Raw genomic sequence first — 23840 nt, forward strand, 5'->3', positions numbered from 1 at the left:
CGCGGAACAGACCTCCAACCTGCTACAGGTGCAGCAAGCCTGGCCATTACTTCCGACAGTGCCCGTTAAACGAGCAACCCCTGGGGCCACGGGCCAATCCTCAGGAGTAGAACCCCGTGGCCCCCCAGACTGGCGGGACCGGTATATCGGGGCCCGGCCCATCATCCCCGTGGCTGTGGACGGCATACCGGTGATGGCTCTCTTGGACACTGGATCACAGGTAACCACCATACCATACACATTGTACCAACGGTATTGGGGGACAGACGAGCTGGCTCCCCAGATACTAGTATAACACTGATTGCTGCTGATGGACTCCCACTGACCCAAGTGGGGTATAAACAAGTGGCCATGACTGTGGGGCGAGCTGAACTGCAACACCAGGGTATGATTGTGATCATGAATGAACCCAGTGATCATAACCCGAAGATAGTGCTGGGAACCAATGTGATGGAGCACTGTATGAGTGATGTGTTGGCCCTACTGCAGCAGCTGGCCGCCACGGCGGCGGGGAGCCGACAAAGAGCTGTGCAGCGTGAGATCCGAGCCTTGATGTACCGCCAGCATGTAAACTCGACGGGAGGGGAGATTGGTGGAGTGAGAGTGATGGATGTTGCCCCGTTGACTGTGCCTCCTAGGAGTGAGATGATGATTTGGTGTAGGGCAGCAGTAGGGCCTCAGGGGCGTGACTACCCTGCCATGATAGAGCCCATGCCCTCCGAGCACTGGCCCACAGTAATGGCCGCCCGAGGGGTGGTAGATGTAAAGAAGGGGAGAGTGCCCGTGAGGGTGCTGAACTGTGGAGAGGAAGAAGTCAGGCTTCCCCGGTATGCCACACTTGCCAAGTTGCTCACCCTAGATCCCCACACCATCCATGAAGCAGCCCCTCCAGTTTCACTACCTACTGTCAGCACTCACCCGCCCCAAGGAGAGTTAGACGAGTGGCACCAACAGCTACACGTGGGCACTGACGATACCCCTGCACATCACAAAGAAGGGGTATACAGGGTGGTACAGGAGTACGAGCAAGTTTTTAGCAAACATCCCCTAGACTTTGGGCAGATTAAAGGGGTCCAACACCATATCCCTACCGGTGAACATCCCCCTATCAAAGAGAGGTACAGGCCCATTCCCCCTGCACACTACCAGTGCGCCAAGGACATGTTGAGGAATATGAGGGAGGCAGGGGTTATCAGGGACAGCTGTAGTCCCTGGACCGCCCCGTTGGTGCTGGTTAAGAAGAAAGACGGCACCATGCGGATGTGCGTGGATTACCGGAAGATTAACCAGATAACACATAAAGATGCCTACCCTCTGCCCCGTATCGAGGAGTCCTTGTCCGCGCTGAGAACCGCAAACTACTTCTCCACCCTTGACCTCACCAGTGGGTACTGGCAGGTGGCCGTGGCGCCCGAAGACCGAGAGAAAACTGCCTTTACCACCCCTATGGGACTCTGTGAATTCAACAGTATGCCGTTCGGGCTGTGCAATGCCCCGGGTACCTTCCAACGGCTGATGGAGTGCTGCTTGGGGCACCTGAATTTTGAGACCGTCCTGTTGTACCTGGATGATGTAATTGTGTATTCACAGACATATGAAGCCCATCTGGAACACCTAGCCGAGGTGTTCGCGTCCCTTGCCAAGTACGGGATGAAGTTGAAGCCCTCCAAGTGTCATCTGCTGAAACCCAGAGTGCAGTACCTGGGGCATGTAGTGGGAGCAGAAGGTGTCGCCCCCGACCCCGAGAAGGTCACTGCCATCCAAGACTGGCCGAGGCCAACCACAGTGAGGGAAGTAAGGCAGTTTCTGGGTCTGGTAGGGTACTACCGTCGCTTCATCAAGGGATACACGAAGATGGCTGCCCCCATGCAAGACCTCCTCGTAGGACAGACCAAAGGTGGTAGACCCCTCGGAGCCCCACTGGTGTGGGAAGAGAGGCATGAGGAATCCTTCCACCAGCTGAAAGCGGCCTTGACCGGGGAGGAGATTCTAGCGTATCCTGATTACAGCCACCCGTTCATCTTCTACACCGATGCCAGCAACGTGGGCTTGGGGGCAGTCTTGTCCCAGGTCCAGGATGGGAAGGAAAAAGTGATTGCCTATGCTAGCCGAAAGCTCCGACCGACTGAAAGGAACCCTGAAAATTACAGCTCTTTCAAGCTGGAGCTCCTGGCGCTGGTGTGGGCTATCACCGAGCGGTTCCGCCATTACTTGGCCGCAGCAAAATTCACCGCTTTCACGGATAACAATCCGCTGACCCACCTGGACACGGCCAAGCTGGGTGCGTTGGAACAGCGGTGGGTGGCCAGGCTAGCCAACTACGACTTCACAATTAAATACAGGGCCGGTCGGGCCAACGTTAATGCTGATGCACTCTCTCGGATGCCCCACTTGTCAGAAGAAGGGTGCGAGTATGATGACCTCGAAGAGATCGAGTTGCCTGCATTTCACCAGCCACCAACTGAGAAGGTCCATGTTCACCAACAACGGGTGAACCTGGACCCGTTACCCAGTCAGGAGTGGCAGGAAGCTCAAAACCAGGCGCCCGCTGTCCGCCTGGTCAAGACCCTAGTGGAGCAAGGCGCTGCCGGAATAGACCCTGCCGCCCCAGCTGAAGCCCAACGCCTGTGGAAAGAACGGACCCGGCTGTATCTACACCAAGGGAAGTTGTACCGTGAGCTGATTAACCCAAAGACTCATGAGAAAATCCGCCAGTTGGTGATTCCCCAAGCTAATGTGCCCACCATTCTACAAGCGTACCATGATGGTGCCGGACACTTTGGATGGAAGAAATTGGAAATGCTGTTGAGGGAGCGGTTCTATTGGAGCGGGATGCGGGAGTCTGTGGAGGCCTGGTGCCGAGAGTGCGACCCGTGCACGCTGAGAAGGAAGGACGAGGTCAGCCAGAAGGCCCCCCTGCACCCGATCGTTACACATCAACCGCTGGTCGCCCTGGACCATGTGAAGCTCACCCCCAGCCGAAGTGGGTACACTTACGCTCTCACTATAGTGGATCACTATTCAAGGTTCATAGTGGTTGTCCCGGTCAAAGACCTAACCGGCCGTACCGCTGCTAGAGCGTTCCAAGCTTACTTCTGTCGACCACATGGATACCCTGAGAAGGTGCTTACTGACCAAGGCCCAGCCTTTGAAGCGGAGGTGTTCCATGAGTTCTGTCAGCTGTACGGCTGCAAGAAGATCCGGACCACGCCTTACCATGCTCAAACCAATGGCATGTGTGAAAAGATGAACCATTTGGTCCTTGGCCTCCTCAAGACGTTGCCGCTAGAAGAGCGGAACCTGTGGCCGGAGAAGCTGCCTGACTTGGTCGATATGTACAACAATATCCCGTCCAGCTCAACGAAGTGCACCCCAGCATATCTGATGAGGGCTCGCCCCGGCCGACTGCCGGTGGACCTGGAAATGGGATTGGAAGCCCCAGAAACACTCCCCTCGACGGCTGAATGGGACACCCGGCGGAGGGTTCAGTACCGACAGATTCAGGAATATGTGGAGAAGAACTTAAGTCGGAGTCGGGAACAACAGGAACGGCGCTTCAACCAGAAGGCGTCTGCTGGCCCTTTCCAGCCTGGAGATGTAGTGCTGAAGCGGAAGAGGAGAACCCACAAGCTGGATGATCAATGGGAACAAACCCCATACGTCATACAGCCCACAGGATGGGAAGAAGGGAAGGCCTACCAGATCAGTCGTGACCAAGGGGGCACTTTGGCCACGGTTTCCCGGGATCATCTGAAAAGGTGCCCACCAGCATTGAGGGCAACAGCTGAAGTTCCGGTTCCTTCACCAGTGGGGAAGGCAAAAGAGGTAATCCACACCGTGATAGGTGACTTCCCAGCGGACTGACCTACACAGAACGGTGCGGTGATTCTTCCAGTGATACTATTCCCACAACCCGTGGATGAAGAAATGATGGAGGTGACCATCTGCAGGAGTGGCCTATCGGAGGTGCCATGAGGACCGTGGACGGGTGGTGACCCGGCGGTACCGGACCGGTGCACAAGGAGAAGCCAGCACCATTGGCAGGGGCCTTTCGGATCCCGGCAAGGCTAGGAGTCGCCGTAAATTTGCCAAATCCGTCAGTGAAGGGGACCTCCGGGTTTCCAAACAACTAAGTCCCGATTGAAGGCAACCGTCCAACCGTATGAGAGACACACCGCCACCGCCAAGGCACCAGTTTCTCAGGGCCAGCGCCTGCGGGCAAAGAGGGGCTCCTCCGGCCCATATCCAATTCGGGGAGCGGGTTATCAGTGGGAACCCATCGCTACCAACATTACACAAGGTGCAGGGAAAGAGACAGTCACCGTTAACTACCGGGGAAAAGCAACAGCAGCCGTCCGTGGGAACCGTCTTTCCAGCCGTGTGTTTTACCGAGAACTGTGTCACCATCTCAGGCTGAGTGAGTACCACCGTGCCGTGAGGCACAGCGCTGCCCCCCCGCGACCCTGCACCTCACCAGGCCCCGCACCTGGCCTGCTATCCCTCATCCTCTACCCCATCACTGGGCCCCGGGACAACCAACCCCTACCCACGGAGGGGAGAACTAACAACTCTGCTGCTCCCTGTCACCGCTCCCGGGATCCCCATACAGAGCAGCGGTGGTGTCACCAAAAATCACCACAACCGTGGGTGGCGTCACGGACAATAAATCCCCAAAACCAAACCCCTTTTCACTCACGGGCGAGGAGCGCCGCTCGAGTCCCCGGGATCCGGCCCATCGCTCGAGCCACCGAGCAGCAGCGGCCGCAGCAGCAGCGGCAGCCGGACCCGAGCAGTGGGAGAGCGCAGCGTCCCCTCCTCCGCCCGCGACAACTTGGCGTCACGAACAGGATCTTACCGCTCTGCCATTGTGTAGAGGTGCGCCTTGTTACCACCGGAGGTGTCCGGCCAGAAAATTTCAGAAGCCGCCATCTTTGGCGCGAAAAGTTCCCGCTCGAGCGTCTCCTCGAGTAGTGGAGGCGCGAAGGCCAAAACCCCACCCCGATAGAGGAGGAGCCGGAAAGAGGCTAAAGGGGACGGAAGCAAGATGTCTGCGCCCGACGGAGCTGCTGGAGGAGCGGCGGTCGCAGCCGCAGTGGCACCCGTGGATGGGAATGGGCCTGCCCAGGTCCCGGCCGCGCTGGCGGGGAGTGCCGCGGTCCCAGCTCTTGCTCAGGTGATGCCGTTCTCCTTGCCCTATGTGCCCGGAGCTACCTGGCTGCCGCAGTACGACGGGAAGCCTGATGCGTTACAGGTCTTCCGGAAGAAGCTTAGCCCGCTCCTAGAATTGTACCCCCTGACTGATAAGCAACGTGCAGCGGTAGTGCTGGGGCAGCTAACCGGCGCGGCTGAGCAGGAGGCGGAGACCTGGGCCGAGGGGGACCAGTTCTCTGTAGCCATCATCTTTGAGAAACTACAGACTGCCTTTGAGACCCGTACCGAAGCCGAGCTGAGGATGCAGTTTTACCAATGTCGGCAACGGCCTGTGGACAGCATTCGGGACTACGCTTTACGTCTGCAAACCGCCCTCCGCACACTGAAGCGGGTGGACACCATCAATGAGGCGGACAGCAACAAAATGTTAGTAGAGCAATTTGTGCAGGGGATGAGGTCCTCGCAAACAACTCCGGCTGTGGGCCCTAGAACACCCTGATGTGGACTTTGCTGTGTTAAAGGAACGGACCATTAAAGCTCTGCAACCCCCAGCTTCGGAAGTCTTGGAACTAGCCCCGTGGCCAGTTGAGATGGCCCCCGTCGTGGTGGCCCCTGCCCTACCAGCCTCTCCAGTACCTACAGCTCCAAGCAGCACGATGGAAGAACTGGCTGCCCAGGTCCGCCGCATGGATGGAGACCTCGCCAAGATTCTCGCCGCACTCCAACCTCTGACCAGATCCCAGCCTCCAGCAAAGATACAGCTCGCCAACAGCCCTGAGGATGTTCCCTGGATGCAGCGGAGAAGTGCTAACAACTCGCGGAACAGACCTCCAACCTGCTACAGGTGCAGCAAGCCTGGCCATTACTTCCGACAGTGCCCGTTAAACGAGCAACCCCTGGGGCCACGGGCCAGTCCTCAGGAGTAGAACCCCGTGGCCCCCCAGACTGGCGGGACCGGTATATCGGGGCCCGGCCCATCATCCCCGTGGCTGTGGACGGCATACCGGTGATGGCTCTCTTGGACACTGGATCACAGGTAACCACCATACCATACACATTGTACCAACGGTATTGGGGGACAGACGAGCTGGCTCCCCCAGACACTAGTATAACACTGATTGCTGCTGATGGACTCCCACTGACCCAAGTGGGGTATAAACAAGTGGCCATGACTGTGGGGCGAGCTGAACTGCAACACCAGGGTATGATTGTGATCATGAATGAACCCAGTGATCATAACCCGAAGATAGTGCTGGGAACCAATGTGATGGAGCACTGTTTGAGTGATGTGTTGGCCCTACTGCAGCAGCTGGCCGCCACGGCGGCGGGGAGCCGACAAAGAGCTGTGCAGCGTGAGATCCGAGCCTTGATGTACCGTCAGCATGTAAACTCGACGGGAGGGGAGATTGGTGGAGTGAGAGTGATGGATGTTGCCCCGTTGACTGTGCCTCCTAGGAGTGAGATGATGATTTGGTGTAGGGCAGCAGTAGGGCCTCAGGGGCGTGACTACCCTGCCATGATAGAGCCCATGCCCTCCGAGCACTGGCCCACAGTAATGGCCGCCCGAGGGGTGGTAGATATAAAGAAGGGAAGAGTGCCCGTGAGGGTGCTGAACTGTGGAGAGGAAGAAGTCAGGCTTCCCCGGTATGCCACACTTGCCAAGTTGCTCACCCTAGATCCCCACACCATCCATGAAGCAGCCCCTCCAGTTTCACTACCTACTGTCAGCACTCACCCGCCCCAAGGAGAGTTAGACGAGTGGCACCAACAGCTACACGTGGGCACTGACGATACCCCTGCACATCACAAAGAAGGGGTATACAGGGTGGTACAGGAGTACGAGCAAGTTTTTAGCAAACATCCCCTAGACTTTGGGCAGATTAAAGGGGTCCAACACCATATCCCTACCGGTGAACATCCCCCTATCAAAGAGAGGTACAGGCCCATTCCCCCTGCACACTACAAGTGCGCCAAGGACATGTTGAGGAATATGAGGGAGGCAGGGGTTATCAGGGACAGCTGTAGTCCCTGGACCGCCCCGTTGGTGCTGGTTAAGAAGAAAGACGGCACCATGCGGATGTGCGTGGATTACCGGAAGATTAACCAGATAACACATAAAGATGCCTACCCTCTGCCCCGTATCGAGGAGTCCTTGTCCGCGCTGAGAACCGCAAACTACTTCTCCACCCTTGACCTCACCAGTGGGTACTGGCAGGTGGCCGTGGCGCCCGAAGACCGAGAGAAAACTGCCTTTACCACCCCTATGGGACTCTGTGAATTCAACAGTATGCCGTTCGGGCTGTGCAATGCCCCGGGTACCTTCCAACGGCTGATGGAGTGCTGCTTGGGGCACCTGAATTTTGAGACCGTCCTGTTGTACCTGGATGATGTAATTGTGTATTCACAGACATATGAAGCCCATCTGGAACACCTAGCCGAGGTGTTCGCGTCCCTTGCCAAGTACGGGATGAAGTTGAAGCCCTCCAAGTGTCATCTGCTGAAACCCAGAGTGCAGTACCTGGGGCATGTAGTGGGAGCAGAAGGTGTCGCCCCCGACCCCGAGAAGGTCACTGCCATCCAAGACTGGCCGAGGCCAACCACAGTGAGGGAAGTAAGGCAGTTTCTGGGTCTGGTAGGGTACTACTGTCGCTTCATCAAGGGATACACGAAGACGGCTGCCCCCATGCAAGACCTCCTCGTAGGACAGACCAAAGGTGGTAGACCCCTCGGAGTCCCACTGGTGTGGGAAGAGAGGCATGAGGAATCCTTCCACCAGCTGAAAGCGGCCTTGACCGGGGAGGAGATTCTAGCGTATCCTGATTACAGCCACCCGTTCATCTTCTACACCGATGCCAGCAACGTGGGCTTGGGGGCAGTCTTGTCCCAGGTCCAGGATGGGAAGGAAAAAGTGATTGCCTATGCTAGCCGAAAGCTCCGACCGACTGAAAGGAACCCTGAAAATTACAGCTCTTTCAAGCTGGAGCTCCTGGCGCTGGTGTGGGCTATCACCGAGCGGTTCCGCCATTACTTGGCCGCAGCAAAATTCACCGCTTTCACGGATAACAATCCGCTGACCCACCTGGACACGGCCAAGCTGGGTGCGTTGGAACAGCGGTGGGTGGCCAGGCTAGCCAACTACGACTTCACAATTAAATACAGGGCCGGTCGGGCCAACGTTAATGCTGATGCACTCTCTCGGATGCCCCACTTGTCAGAAGAAGGGTGCGAGTATGATGATCTCGAAGAGATCGAGTTGCCTGCATTTCACCAGCCACCAACTGAGAAGGTCCATGTTCACCAACAACGGGTGAACCTGGACCCGTTACCCAGTCAGGAGTGGCAGGAAGCTCAAAACCAGGCGCCCGCTGTCCGCCTGGTCAAGACCCTAGTGGAGCAAGGCGCTGCCGGAATAGACCCTGCCGCCCCAGCTGAAGCCCAACGCCTGTGGAAAGAACGGACCCGGCTGTATCTACACCAAGGGAAGTTGTACCGTGAGCTGATTAACCCAAAGACTCATGAGAAAATCCGCCAGTTGGTGATTCCCCAAGCTAATGTGCCCACCATTCTACAAGCGTACCATGATGGTGCCGGACACTTTGGATGGAAGAAATTGGAAATGCTGTTGAGGGAGCGGTTCTATTGGAGCGGGATGCGGGAGTCTGTGGAGGCCTGGTGCCGAGAGTGCGACCCGTGCACGCTGAGAAGGAAGGACGAGGTCAGCCAGAAGGCCCCCCTGCACCCGATCGTTACACATCAACCGCTGGTCGCCCTGGACCATGTGAAGCTCACCCCCAGCCGAAGTGGGTACACTTACGCTCTCACTATAGTGGATCACTATTCAAGGTTCATAGTGGTTGTCCCGGTCAAAGACCTAACCGGCCGTACCGCTGCTAGAGCGTTCCAAGCTTACTTCTGTCGACCACATGGATACCCTGAGAAGGTGCTTACTGACCAAGGCCCAGCCTTTGAAGCGGAGGTGTTCCATGAGTTCTGTCAGCTGTACGGCTGCAAGAAGATCCGGACCACGCCTTACCATGCTCAAACCAATGGCATGTGTGAAAAGATGAACCATTTGGTCCTTGGCCTCCTCAAGACGTTGCCGCTAGAAGAGCGGAACCTGTGGCCGGAGAAGCTGCCTGACTTGGTCGATATGTACAACAATATCCCGTCCAGCTCAACGAAGTGCACCCCAGCATATCTGATGAGGGCTCGCCCCGGCCGACTGCCGGTGGACCTGGAAATGGGATTGGAAGCCCCAGAAACACTCCCCTCGACGGCTGAATGGGACACCCGGCGGAGGGTTCAGTACCGACAGATTCAGGAATATGTGGAGAAGAACTTAAGTCGGAGTCGGGAACAACAGGAACGGCGCTTCAACCAGAAGGCGTCTGCTGGCCCTTTCCAGCCTGGAGATGTAGTGCTGAAGCGGAAGAGGAGAACCCACAAGCTGGATGATCAATGGGAACAAACCCCATACGTCATACAGCCCACAGGATGGGAAGAAGGGAAGGCCTACCAGATCAGTCGTGACCAAGGGGGCACTTTGGCCACGGTTTCCCGGGATCATCTGAAAAGGTGCCCACCAGCATTGAGGGCAACAGCTGAAGTTCCGGTTCCTTCACCAGTGGGGAAGGCAAAAGAGGTAATCCACACCGTGATAGGTGACTTCCCAGCGGACTGACCTACACAGAACGGTGCGGTGATTCTTCCAGTGATACTATTCCCACAACCCGTGGATGAAGAAATGATGGAGGTGACCATCTGCAGGAGTGGCCTATCGGAGGTGCCATGAGGACCGTGGACGGGTGGTGACCCGGCGGTACCGGACCGGTGCACAAGGAGAAGCCAGCACCATTGGCAGGGGCCTTTCGGATCCCGGCAAGGCTAGGAGTCGCCGTAAATTTGCCAAATCCGTCAGTGAAGGGGACCTCCGGGTTTCCAAACAACTAAGTCCCGATTGAAGGCAACCGTCCAACCGTATGAGAGACACACCGCCACCGCCAAGGCACCAGTTTCTCAGGGCCAGCGCCTGCGGGCAAAGAGGGGCTCCTCCGGCCCATATCCAATTCGGGGAGCGGGTTATCAGTGGGAACCCATCGCTACCAACATTACACAAGGTGCAGGGAAAGAGACAGTCACCGTTAACTACCGGGGAAAAGCAACAGCAGCCGTCCGTGGGAACCGTCTTTCCAGCCGTGTGTTTTACCGAGAACTGTGTCACCATCTCAGGCTGAGTGAGTACCACCGTGCCGTGAGGCACAGCGCTGCCCCCCCGCGACCCTGCACCTCACCAGGCCCCGCACCTGGCCTGCTATCCCTCATCCTCTACCCCATCACTGGGCCCCGGGACAACCAACCCCTACCCACGGAGGGGAGAACTAACAACTCTGCTGCTCCCTGTCACCGCTCCCGGGATCCCCATACAGAGCAGCGGTGGTGTCACCAAAAATCACCACAACCGTGGGTGGCGTCACGGACAATAAATCCCCAAAACCAAACCCCTTTTCACTCACGGGCGAGGAGCGCCGCTCGAGTCCCCGGGATCCGGCCCATCGCTCGAGCCACCGAGCAGCAGCGGCCGCAGCAGCAGCGGCAGCCGGACCCGAGCAGTGGGAGAGCGCAGCGTCCCCTCCTCCGCCCGCGACAACTTGGCGTCACGAACAGGATCTTACCGCTCTGCCATTGTGTAGAGGTGCGCCTTGTTACCACCGGAGGTGTCCGGCCAGAAAATTTCAGAAGCCGCCATCTTTGGCGCGAAAAGTTCCCGCTCGAGCGTCTCCTCGAGTAGTGGAGGCGCGAAGGCCAAAACCCCACCCCGATAGAGGAGGAGCCGGAAAGAGGCTAAAGGGGACGGAAGCAAGATGTCTGCGCCCGACGGAGCTGCTGGAGGAGCGGCGGTCGCAGCCGCAGTGGCACCCGTGGATGGGAATGGGCCTGCCCAGGTCCCGGCCGCGCTGGCGGGGAGTGCCGCGGTCCCAGCTCTTGCTCAGGTGATGCCGTTCTCCTTGCCCTATGTGCCCGGAGCTACCTGGCTGCCGCAGTACGACGGGAAGCCTGATGCGTTACAGGTCTTCCGGAAGAAGCTTAGCCCGCTCCTAGAATTGTACCCCCTGACTGATAAGCAACGTGCAGCGGTAGTGCTGGGGCAGCTAACCGGCGCGGCTGAGCAGGAGGCGGAGACCTGGGCCGAGGGGGACCAGTTCTCTGTAGCCATCATCTTTGAGAAACTACAGACTGCCTTTGAGACCCGTACCGAAGCCGAGCTGAGGATGCAGTTTTACCAATGTCGGCAACGGCCTGTGGACAGCATTCGGGACTACGCTTTACGTCTGCAAACCGCCCTCCGCACACTGAAGCGGGTGGACACCATCAATGAGGCGGACAGCAACAAAATGTTAGTAGAGCAATTTGTGCAGGGGATGAGGTCCTCGCAAACAACTCCGGCTGTGGGCCCTAGAACACCCTGATGTGGACTTTGCTGTGTTAAAGGAACGGACCATTAAAGCTCTGCAACCCCCAGCTTCGGAAGTCTTGGAACTAGCCCCGTGGCCAGTTGAGATGGCCCCCGTCGTGGTGGCCCCTGCCCTACCAGCCTCTCCAGTACCTACAGCTCCAAGCAGCACGATGGAAGAACTGGCTGCCCAGGTCCGCCGCATGGATGGAGACCTCGCCAAGATTCTCGCCGCACTCCAACCTCTGACCAGATCCCAGCCTCCAGCAAAGATACAGCTCGCCAACAGCCCTGAGGATGTTCCCTGGATGCAGCGGAGAAGTGCTAACAACTCGCGGAACAGACCTCCAACCTGCTACAGGTGCAGCAAGCCTGGCCATTACTTCCGACAGTGCCCGTTAAACGAGCAACCCCTGGGGCCACGGGCCAGTCCTCAGGAGTAGAACCCCGTGGCCCCCCAGACTGGCGGGACCGGTATATCGGGGCCCGGCCCATCATCCCCGTGGCTGTGGACGGCATACCGGTGATGGCTCTCTTGGACACTGGATCACAGGTAACCACCATACCATACACATTGTACCAACGGTATTGGGGGACAGACGAGCTGGCTCCCCCAGACACTAGTATAACACTGATTGCTGCTGATGGACTCCCACTGACCCAAGTGGGGTATAAACAAGTGGCCATGACTGTGGGGCGAGCTGAACTGCAACACCAGGGTATGATTGTGATCATGAATGAACCCAGTGATCATAACCCGAAGATAGTGCTGGGAACCAATGTGATGGAGCACTGTTTGAGTGATGTGTTGGCCCTACTGCAGCAGCTGGCCGCCACGGCGGCGGGGAGCCGACAAAGAGCTGTGCAGCGTGAGATCCGAGCCTTGATGTACCGTCAGCATGTAAACTCGACGGGAGGGGAGATTGGTGGAGTGAGAGTGATGGATGTTGCCCCGTTGACTGTGCCTCCTAGGAGTGAGATGATGATTTGGTGTAGGGCAGCAGTAGGGCCTCAGGGGCGTGACTACCCTGCCATGATAGAGCCCATGCCCTCCGAGCACTGGCCCACAGTAATGGCCGCCCGAGGGGTGGTAGATATAAAGAAGGGAAGAGTGCCCGTGAGGGTGCTGAACTGTGGAGAGGAAGAAGTCAGGCTTCCCCGGTATGCCACACTTGCCAAGTTGCTCACCCTAGATCCCCACACCATCCATGAAGCAGCCCCTCCAGTTTCACTACCTACTGTCAGCACTCACCCGCCCCAAGGAGAGTTAGACGAGTGGCACCAACAGCTACACGTGGGCACTGACGATACCCCTGCACATCACAAAGAAGGGGTATACAGGGTGGTACAGGAGTACGAGCAAGTTTTTAGCAAACATCCCCTAGACTTTGGGCAGATTAAAGGGGTCCAACACCATATCCCTACCGGTGAACATCCCCCTATCAAAGAGAGGTACAGGCCCATTCCCCCTGCACACTACAAGTGCGCCAAGGACATGTTGAGGAATATGAGGGAGGCAGGGGTTATCAGGGACAGCTGTAGTCCCTGGACCGCCCCGTTGGTGCTGGTTAAGAAGAAAGACGGCACCATGCGGATGTGCGTGGATTACCGGAAGATTAACCAGATAACACATAAAGATGCCTACCCTCTGCCCCGTATCGAGGAGTCCTTGTCCGCGCTGAGAACCGCAAACTACTTCTCCACCCTTGACCTCACCAGTGGGTACTGGCAGGTGGCCGTGGCGCCCGAAGACCGAGAGAAAACTGCCTTTACCACCCCTATGGGACTCTGTGAATTCAACAGTATGCCGTTCGGGCTGTGCAATGCCCCGGGTACCTTCCAACGGCTGATGGAGTGCTGCTTGGGGCACCTGAATTTTGAGACCGTCCTGTTGTACCTGGATGATGTAATTGTGTATTCACAGACATATGAAGCCCATCTGGAACACCTAGCCGAGGTGTTCGCGTCCCTTGCCAAGTACGGGATGAAGTTGAAGCCCTCCAAGTGTCATCTGCTGAAACCCAGAGTGCAGTACCTGGGGCATGTAGTGGGAGCAGAAGGTGTCGCCCCCGACCCCGAGAAGGTCACTGCCATCCAAGACTGGCCGAGGCCAACCACAGTGAGGGAAGTAAGGCAGTTTCTGGGTCTGGTAGGGTACTACTGTCGCTTCATCAAGGGATACACGAAGACGGCTGCCCCCATGCAAGACCTCCTCGTAGGACAGACCAAAGGTGGTAGACCCCTCGGAGTCCCACTGGTGTGGGAAGAGAGGCATGAGGAATCCTTCCACCAGCTGAAAGCGGCCTTGACCGGGGAGGAGATTCTAGCGTATCCTGATTACAGCCACCCGTTCATCTTCTACACCGATGCCAGCAACGTGGGCTTGGGGGCAGTCTTGTCCCAGGTCCAGGATGGGAAGGAAAAAGTGATTGCCTATGCTAGCCGGAAGCTCCGACCGACTTAAAGGAACCCTGAAAATTACAGCTCTTTCAAGCTGGAGCTCCTGGCGCTGGTGTGGGCTATCACCGAGCGGTTCCGCCATTACTTGGCCGCAGCAAAATTCACCGCTTTCACGGATAACAATCCGCTGACCCACCTGGACACGGCCAAGCTGGGTGCGTTGGAACAGCGGTGGGTGGCCAGGCTAGCCAACTACGACTTCACAATTAAATACAGGGCCGGTCGGGCCAACGTTAATGCTGATGCACTCTCTCGGATGCACTCATAGAAAAATCGGATGCCCCACTTGTCAGAAGAAGGGTGCGAGTATGATGACCTCGAAGAGATCGAGTTGCCTGCATTTCACCAGCCACCAACTGAGAAGGTCCATGTTCACCAACAACGGGTGAACCTGGACCCGTTACCCAGTCAGGAGTGGCAGGAAGCTCAAAACCAGGCGCCCGCTGTCCGCCTGGTCAAGACCCTAGTGGAGCAAGGCGCTGCCGGAATAGACCCTGCCGCCCCAGCTGAAGCCCAACGCCTGTGGAAAGAACGGACCCGGCTGTATCTACACCAAGGGAAGTTGTACCGTGAGCTGATTAACCCAAAGACTCATGAGAAAATCCGCCAGTTGGTGATTCCCCAAGCTAATGTGCCCACCATTCTACAAGCGTACCATGATGGTGCCGGACACTTTGGATGGAAGAAATTGGAAATGCTGTTGAGGGAGCGGTTCTATTGGAGCGGGATGCGGGAGTCAGTGGAGGCCTGGTGCCGAGAGTGCGACCCGTGCACGCTGAGAAGGAAGGACGAGGTCAGCCAGAAGGCCCCCCTGCACCCGATCGTTACACATCAACCGCTGGTCGCCCTGGACCATGTGAAGCTCACCCCCAGCCGAAGTGGGTACACTTACGCTCTCACTATAGTGGATCACTATTCAAGGTTCATGGTGGTTGTCCCGGTCAAAGACCTAACCGGCCGTACCGCTGCTAGAGCGTTCCAAGCTTACTTCTGTCGACCACATGGATACCCTGAGAAGGTGCTTACTGACCAAGGCCCAGCCTTTGAAGCGGAGGTGTTCCATGAGTTCTGTCAGCTGTACGGCTGCAAGAAGATCCGGACCACGCCTTACCATGCTCAAACCAATGGCATGTGTGAAAAGATGAACCATTTGGTCCTTGGCCTCCTCAAGACGTTGCCGCTAGAAGAGCGGAACCTGTGGCCGGAGAAGCTGCCTGACTTGGTCGATATGTACAACAATATCCCGTCCAGCTCAACGAAGTGCACCCCAGCATATCTGATGAGGGCTCGCCCCGGCCGACTGCCGGTGGACCTGGAAATGGGATTGGAAGCCCCAGAAACACTCCCCTCGACGGCTGAATGGGACACCCGGCGGAGGGTTCAGTACCGACAGATTCAGGAATATGTGGAGAAGAACTTAAGTCGGAGTCGGGAACAACAGGAGCGGCGCTTCAACCAGAAGGCGTCTGCTGGCCCTTTCCAGCCTGGAGATGTAGTGCTGAAGCGGAAGAGGAGAACCCACAAGCTGGATGATCAATGGGAACAAACCCCATACGTCATACAGCCCACAGGATGGGAAGAAGGGAAGGCCTACCAGATCAGTCGTGACCAAGGGGGCACTTTGGCCACGGTTTCCCGGGATCATCTGAAAAGGTGCCCACCAGCATTGAGGGTAACAGCTGAAGTTCCGGTTCCTTCACCAGTGGGGAAGGCAAAAGAGGTAATCCACACCGTGATAGGTGACTTCCCAGCGGACTGACCTACACAGAACGGTGCGGTGATTCTTCCAGTGATACTATTCCCACAACCCGTGGATGAAGAAATGATGGAGGTGACCATCTGCAGGAGTGGCCTATCGGAGGTGCCATGAGGACCGTGGACGGGTGGTGACCCGGCGGTACCGGACCGGTGCACAAGGAGAAGCCAGCACCATTGGCAGGGGCCTTTCGGATCCCGGCAAGGCTAGGAGTCGCCGTAAATTTGCCAAATCCGTCAGTGAAGGGGACCTCCGGGTTTCCAAACAACTAAGTCCCGATTGAAGGCAACCGTCCAACCGTATGAGAGAGACACCGCCAAGGCACCAGTTTCTTAGGGCCAGCGCCTGCGGGCAAAGAGGGGCTCCTCCGGCCCATATCCAAGTCGGGGAGCGGGTTATCGGTGGGAACCCATCGCTACCAACATTACACAAGGTGCAGGGAAAGAGACAGTCACCGTTAACTACCGGGGAAAAGCAACAGCAGCCATCCGTGGGAACCGTCTTTCCAGCCGTGTGTTTTACCGAGAACTGTGTCACCGTCTCAGGCTGAGTGAGTACCACCGTGCCGTGAGGCACAGCGCTGCCCCCCCCGCGACCCTGCACCTCACTAGGCCCCGCACCTGGCCTGCCATCCCTCATCCTCTACCCCATCACTGGGCCCCGGGACAACCAACCCCTACCCACGGAGGGGAGAACTAACAACTCTGCTGCTCCCTGTCACCGCTCCCGGGATCCCCATACAGAGCAGCGGTGGTGTCACCAAAAATCACCACAACCGTGGGTGGCGTCACGGACAATAAATCCCCAAAACCAAACCCCTTTTCACTCACGGGCGAGGAGCGCCGCTCGAGTCCCCGGGATCCAGCCCATCGCTCGAGCCACCGAGCAGCAGCGGCCGCAGCAGCAGCGGCAGCCGGACCCGAGCAGTGGGAGAGCGCAGCGTCCCCTCCTCCGCCCGCGACACCATCCCACTGTGTGTGGGTTTTAAGCCATCATTTTGTGTGGGAGCATCATACTGTGTGGGGCATCACAATTTGGGGGGATTATACGATGTGTGAGCTGTTGGTGCATCAAATTTTATTGGAGGTCACTAAGGGTTTCATAACGTGTGGAGGAACTGTGGGCACATCGTACTGTGGCGGTGCAATCATACTGTATTTTGGGGATTGTACTTTAGGGATATCATACAGTGTGTGTGGGTGGGGGGACATTTTGAGGAGCATAAAAAGGCGTGGTTTTGAGAAAAGGAGGAAAGGTGAAAATGTGCTAAAATTTTACACTAAATATTGGCATTAAGTAAGCCAACCATAAGGTGGCATTTAAAAAAGTGTCTGCATATCTAGCAAGATGCATCAAATTTTTGATCATCTACCATGAGACCCCATAGTAAATGTAGTACATCTTCTGCCTGTCTAGCTTAGTTTAAGTTGTATGAATTCAAGACAATGAAGTAAATCAGCCCTTCTGTTCTTATGTAGCATAATCAATGGCAATATTTAAAATGTCTTTTTAACAGAGCCAAAACTCCCATATGTGAAAGTGAGTTTCTGACTATGATAATATACTGTTCTTATTTCAGGTGGTAGACTCCAGGCTTGTCTCTGTGTTCGATGCTAGAGAGCTAGAGCTAGTCATTGCGGGTACAGCAGAAATTGACCTAAATGATTGGCGTAATAACACTGAATACAGAGGAGGTAATGTACACTGATTTTCTATATTGTATCATTGATTGTAAAATTTTAAAAAAAAAGTGTATTTGACGCTCTACAGCACTTTTGAGTGAATTCAATATGATGCTGTTTTCCTCCAGACAAAATTAGTATAAGGCCAGGATCACTGAAGGCAGCACTCACTGCATGTATTAGCCAAGGTAGAGAATGGGTCCAAAAAAGTTAAAAATGTATTCAATTATATTTATACTCTATTCCTGGTTTTGGCTATAAATGTAACTAAAGCCTGCTTTACACCTTGCAATTAAGCATACGATATCGTATGCGATCATACCCGCCCCCATCGTATGTGTGGCACGTTCAATTTGTTGAACGTGCCGCACAAACGAATAACCCCCCGTCACACGTACTTACCTTCCATACGACCTCAATGTGGGCGGCGAATGTCCACTTCCTGGAGTGGAAGGAACGTTCGGCGTCACATCGACGTCACGCGGCAGCCGGCCAATAGAAGCGGAGGGGCGGAGATGAGCGGGATGTAAACATCCCGCCCACCTCCTTCCTTCCGCATTGTGGGCCGGGAGCCGCAGGACGTAGGTAAGATCTGTTCATCGTTCCCGGGGTGTCACACACTGCGATGTGTGCTACCCCGGGTACGATGAACAATCTGACGTGCAATTCTAGAGAAAGGTACGATGTGTATGCGATGAACGTTTTACCGTTCAATAACAATCGCATGTACCTGTCACACACTGCAATGTCACTTACGATGCCGGATGTGCGTCACTTACGACGTGACCCCGCCGACACATTGTAAGATACATTGCAGCGTGTAAAGCAGGCTTAAGAATACTTCAGTGAACCATTAACAGGTTGACTCTTAAGTTAATACATAAGACAATATGTATCAGTTTTTGCAATTACATTCTGCAATTTCATTTTTGTTTTTCTAGGGTATCACGATGGCCACATTGTCATCCGGTGGTTTTGGGCTGCTGTGGAAAGATTTAACAACGAGCAGAGGTTACGGCTTTTACAGTTTGTGACTGGGACATCTAGTGTGCCGTATGAGGGGTTTGCAGCACTGCGAGGGAGTAATGGACTCAGGCGCTTTTGTATAGAAAAATGGGGGAAAATAACATCTCTTCCAAGGTAATGAACTTGATTAGAATATTATATGAAATTATAAACACTAGCTTGTCACATTATCAACTCGGTCTCTTTTACTAAAGCTTCAATGAATTGTATAGAAATAATCTTGATCCTAAACTAAATGAATGTCAATGTCCAAAGTGACTCTGTCGGCTAAAATGGGGTTAATAGTTCCGTTATGAGTTTCCGTCCAAATTCTGTTTTTTGGGATGTAGTGCTCAGTGGAGAGCATTGTATGTGCGTGCCCTCTAAGAAAATCAGGTACATAACAAAAGGTGATGCAGAGACCATAGAACCTATGCATGATCCAAAATAACCAATACGTTTCTCTGCCCCATATGCGAAGGCCAATTTTTGCACTTATTAAAGAAGCACTCCCATGAACTTTTTTCCAAAAACCTATATATACATTATGTGCAGGTAGTGTAAATTTTTCAACATACTCACCTACCACCAGCTTCTCCAGGATCCAGCGCTGTTACACTCCTCTTCTGAGTGACGTCACCATCTTCAGATTTTCCGAGTCATACTGCGCTCTGCGTGATCGGGAAGTGGCTTTAATAATCTAAGCCTATGGAGCATCAGAACAAGGCTACATGGGTTTATATTACATTTAGTGAGCCAGAGAGTCTGAAGAGCAATGACATCACTTTGAAGAGCAATGAAACAACTTTGTATTCCAGAGAAGACGGTGATATATTAACGCACTGACACTACACCTCATACACATATACACATTAGTAGGCAGACAGAATTGTCCATGAGACGGGTTTTACATGACGACCCAGGAGCTTCATGTTACAAGCCTGGTTCTACGTTCACCATGCTGTGAATAAAATAAAATATTATGTAACATCCATTCAACAATTATGGATATAGCATTGAGGAGTACATATCACCGTATTGGTTTACAGAAAGCTATTGTAATGCAAAAAAAGAAATTTTATTTATTGCCACCAAACACCAAAATATACATCACCCTTAATGGTAGTCTGTAGTTGTTTATGGAGATTAGTCTGCAGACGACCCTAAAGGTGGTGTCACACATAGCGACGACGACAATGACGTCGCTGCTAAGTCACCATTTTCTGTGACGTAGCAGCGACGTCCCGTCGCTGTCGCTGTGTGTGACATCCAGCAACGACCTGGCCCCTGCTGTGAGGTCACCGGTCGTTGCTAAATGTCCTGCTTCATTTTTTGCTCATCGCTCTCCCGCTGTGAAGCACACATCGCTGTGTGTGACAGCGAGAGAGCGTCGAACTGAAGCGAGCAGGGAGCAGGGAGCCGGCGTCTGGCAGCCTGCGGTAAGCTGTAACCACGGTAAACATCGGGTAACCAAGAAGCCCTTTCCTTGGTTACCCAATATTTACCTTAGTTACTAGCGTCTGCCGCTCTCACGCTGCCAGTGCCGGCTCCCTGCTCCCTGCATACGTAGCTGGAGTACACATCGGGTAATTAACCCGATGTGTACTCTGGCTAGGAGTGCAGGGAGCCAGTGCTAAGCGGTGTGCTCTCACGCTGCCAGTGCCGGCTCCCTGCTCTCTGCATACGTAGCTGGAGTACACATCAGGTAATTAACCCGATGTGTACTCTGGCTAGGAGTGCAGGGAACAGGGAGCCGGCACTGGCAGCGTGAGAGCGGCGGACGCTAGTAACTAAGGTAAATATCGGGTAGCCAAGAGAAGTGCTTTCCTTGGTTACCCGATATTTACCTTAGTTACGCTTCCACGCGTCGCTGCTGGCTGGGGGCTGGTCACTAGTCGCTGGTGAGATCTACCTGTTTGACAGCTCACCAGCATCCATGTAACGACGCAGCAGCGATCCTGATAAGGTCAGATCGCTGGCCGTGATCGCTGCTGCGTCCCTATGTGACACCACCCTAACACAGCATGGCTGTTGAGGTAATTTTGGGAACAAAATGAGAACAAAATGCTATCTTTCATTATCTTTACATCTTGTTTGTACAGGGCGCACACGTGCTTCAACCGCCTGGACCTTCCACCATACCCTTCTTACTCCATGTTACATGAAAAGTTGTTGATAGCAGTTGAGGAGACAAGCACCTTTGGACTTGAATGAACCGCTGCAAGAACTTCTCCTATTTTCCTGACTTCACCTTCCTATTCCACAGGCACAGGTTGTCGTTGTGGTCTTGTTTTCACATTGCATTTTTATTTAATTATTTATTTATTTATTTATTTTCTTTGGCATTCTTGTTACAAAAGGAGCTACTTATTAACGTGCATGGGGAACTGGTTCCCTCCAAGATCTTATCTTTGTGCTTTCCTTCTCAGATTTCAGCTACAAAGCCGTATGCAATATAAACAAAAAATACAAAAACAACTGGACTCAAGGCTCTGTATATCTGTGCATACCTTCAAAATAAAGTTAAAACACAACTGCTTATAGCAATTCTTTGAGCTGATATTTGGTTCTGTATAATTTATACGAATTATTCACCTTATGCTCAAGTAATTTTAGATCTTTCCATGTGTCCAAATTTCTGTTCTCATCTGGGTAATGCAAAAAATGTAGCAAAACAAATATATGTACTATCCATCAACAAAGCAGACACAAAGTAGGTTCCTTTTTTTATTTAGGCTAAGTTACATGGAATCATCATATAATAGGCAGCAATGGTGCCAAACAAACTCCATTGACAACAGTGGGGTCCCTTAAGTTTCAAAGAAGTCCATTCACTTTCCAATAAGGTATCTTCATTTAACCTGAAAAAATGGCACAACATGATTAAATCTATGATGGAGCCTCTTACTGGAGGCTCAAACGCAGGTACTAAGAAGCTGTTCATTAAATTGTATTTATCAATATGTCTGTATTTTGAAAGTTAAATCTTTTCCCTATGGTTTGCAGGCATGTGTCCCTGTGGAGTGCAAAGACTTTTAGTACTGGAAGTGCATATGAATATACAAGTGCTTCTCAATAAATTAGAATATCATCAAAAAGTTAATTAATTTCAGTAATTCAATACAAAATGGGAAACATTATATAGCGTCATTACAAAGAGAGTAATCTATGCAGTGTGGCATGGAGGCAATCAGGCTGTGGCACTGCTAAGATGTTATGGAAGCCAAGGTTGCATAGATAGCAGAATTCAGCTTATCTGCATTGTTGGCTCTGGTGTCTCTCATCTTCCTCTTGACAATATCCCATAGATTCTCTATGGGGTTTAGGTCAGGCGAGTTTTCTGGCCAATTAAGCACAGTGATACTGTGGTTATTAAACCAGGTATTGGTACTTTTGTCAGAGTGGACTGGTCCCAAGTCCTTCTGGAAAATGAAATTTCCATCTCCAAAAAAGCTTGTCGGCAGAGGGAAACATGAAGTGCTCTAAAATTTCCTGGTAGACGGCTGCGCTGACTTTGGTCTTGATAAAACACAGTGGACCTACACCAGCAGATGACATGGCTCCCCAAACCATCACTGATTGTGGAAACTTCACACTAGATCTCCAGCAGCTTGGATTGTGACCTCTCCACTCTTCCTCCAGACTCTGGGACCTTGATTTCCAAATGAAATATAAAATTTACTTTCATCTGAAAACAAACCCTTGGACCACTGAGCAACAGTCCAGTTCTTTTTCTCCTTGGCCCAGGTAAGACGCTTCTGGCGTTGTCTATTGGTCATGAGGGGCTTGACCCAAGGAATGTGACACTTGTAGCCCATGTCCTGGATACGTCTGTGTGTAGTGGCTCTTGAAGCACTGACTCTAGCAGCAGTCCACTCCTTGTGAATCTCCCCCAAATTTTTGAATGGCCTATTCTTAACAATCCTATCAAGGCTGCGGTTATCCCGGTTGCTTTTGCATCTTTTCTACCACACTTTTTCCTTTCACTCAATTCTCCATTAATATGCTTGGATACAGCACTCTGTGAACAGCCAGCTTCTTTCGCAATGACTTTTTGTGGCTTACCTTCCTTGTGCAGTGTGTCAATGACTGCTTTCTAGTCTTTTGTCAAGGTAGCAGTCTTGATTGTGGAGCCTACTGAACCAGACTAAGGGACCATTTTAAGTGCTTAGGAAGCCTTTGCAGGTGTTTTCGCGTAATTATTCTAATTTTCTGAGATAATGACTTTCTGTTTTTTTTGGCTGTAAGCCACAATCATCAACATTAACAGAAATAAACACTTGAAATTGATCTCTTTGTTTGTAATGACCCTATATAATATTTGTGTTTCATTTTTTTGTATTGAATTACTGAAATAAATTACCTTTTTGATGATATTCTAATTTATTGATATGCACTTGTATAATCAATGTCATTCTAAGTGATACTTCGCCATCTCTATAGAAGCATGGAAATTAAGTATTATCATCCACTTGGTGAACTTTTGAATGTAAAGTGACTCTAGAAGAATGTATTGCCTTGGTAAACTAATTATAAACTGTTTCGTACTCTGAAAAGTTGGCACAGGGGTAGACACAAACAGAAGAGGACCAAGTGCAAAGACAATATATGGGATTAGAAGAGTAATTTCTAAAGTCTAAATCTTTTCAGTTCAATGACCAGGACCAAAGCAATATATGAGCGAAGATTAAAGGGAACACATCAGCTTTTTTATACTGCACTCTGACGGACGCATGAAGTTGGCACCAATATGCTGACTTCAGTATCATAGATGATATGTCTTACTTTGCAACGTAATGCAAGTGCAGACTTCCCAGAAATATATTATATGTATACTAGTTTTGCGTGGATTAAAGGGTTATTTTCATGAGACTGTATCCCTTTTCCACAGGATAGGGAATGACTTACCAATTAATGGAGATACAACTGCACTCGGCTTTCTCCGGCTATCCAATAAACAATGAATAGTGCAAAAGTCGAGTATACTCACCTCCACTATATTTAAGACAGTATTGCAGAGTCATATTTTCAGGGTTACAGAACCCCAATCTTTGAGTTCTAACTGTCAGACCCCTAGTAATTAGTAAGTTATCCCCTATTCTATCCTGTACACTGCTAAGGGCCCAAAAAATTGATAAGGGAAAACTCCTGTAAGTTGTGTGCACACATGGCAGATTTTATTGTTTCAATTTCCACAGATTTCCCATTCACCTCAACTTTGCAGAACTTCATGCATATGCTGCTGTAGTGTATTACTTGGTAAAGTTATTGAAGGAGTCTTTGATTCTCCCAAAATCTACCTGTACACTGAGGAAAGCTGGATAGGATAGGGTTA

At 52.8% G+C, this 23840-nt stretch overlaps 1 protein-coding gene across 3 annotated transcripts in view; it reads left to right on the forward strand.

The window, feature by feature from the left end:
• The window catches only part of HECW1 (HECT, C2 and WW domain containing E3 ubiquitin protein ligase 1), a 498317-nt gene extending 477252 nt beyond the window's left edge, over positions 1 to 21065 (forward strand). For all 3 annotated transcript variants that reach the window (XM_075315148.1, XM_075315147.1, XM_075315149.1), the window contains 3 exons: positions 17398 to 17512; positions 18442 to 18640; positions 20608 to 21065. In XM_075315148.1, the coding sequence (XP_075171263.1) occupies positions 17398 to 17512; positions 18442 to 18640; positions 20608 to 20719 (426 nt within the window). In that variant the 3' untranslated portion in view covers positions 20720 to 21065. The remainder of the gene's footprint in view (positions 1 to 17397; positions 17513 to 18441; positions 18641 to 20607) is intronic.
• Positions 21066 to 23840: the final 2775 nt, after the last annotated feature.

This window comes from Anomaloglossus baeobatrachus, chromosome 6, assembly GCF_048569485.1.
Source record: "Anomaloglossus baeobatrachus isolate aAnoBae1 chromosome 6, aAnoBae1.hap1, whole genome shotgun sequence".
NCBI lineage: Eukaryota > Metazoa > Chordata > Amphibia > Anura > Aromobatidae > Anomaloglossus > Anomaloglossus baeobatrachus.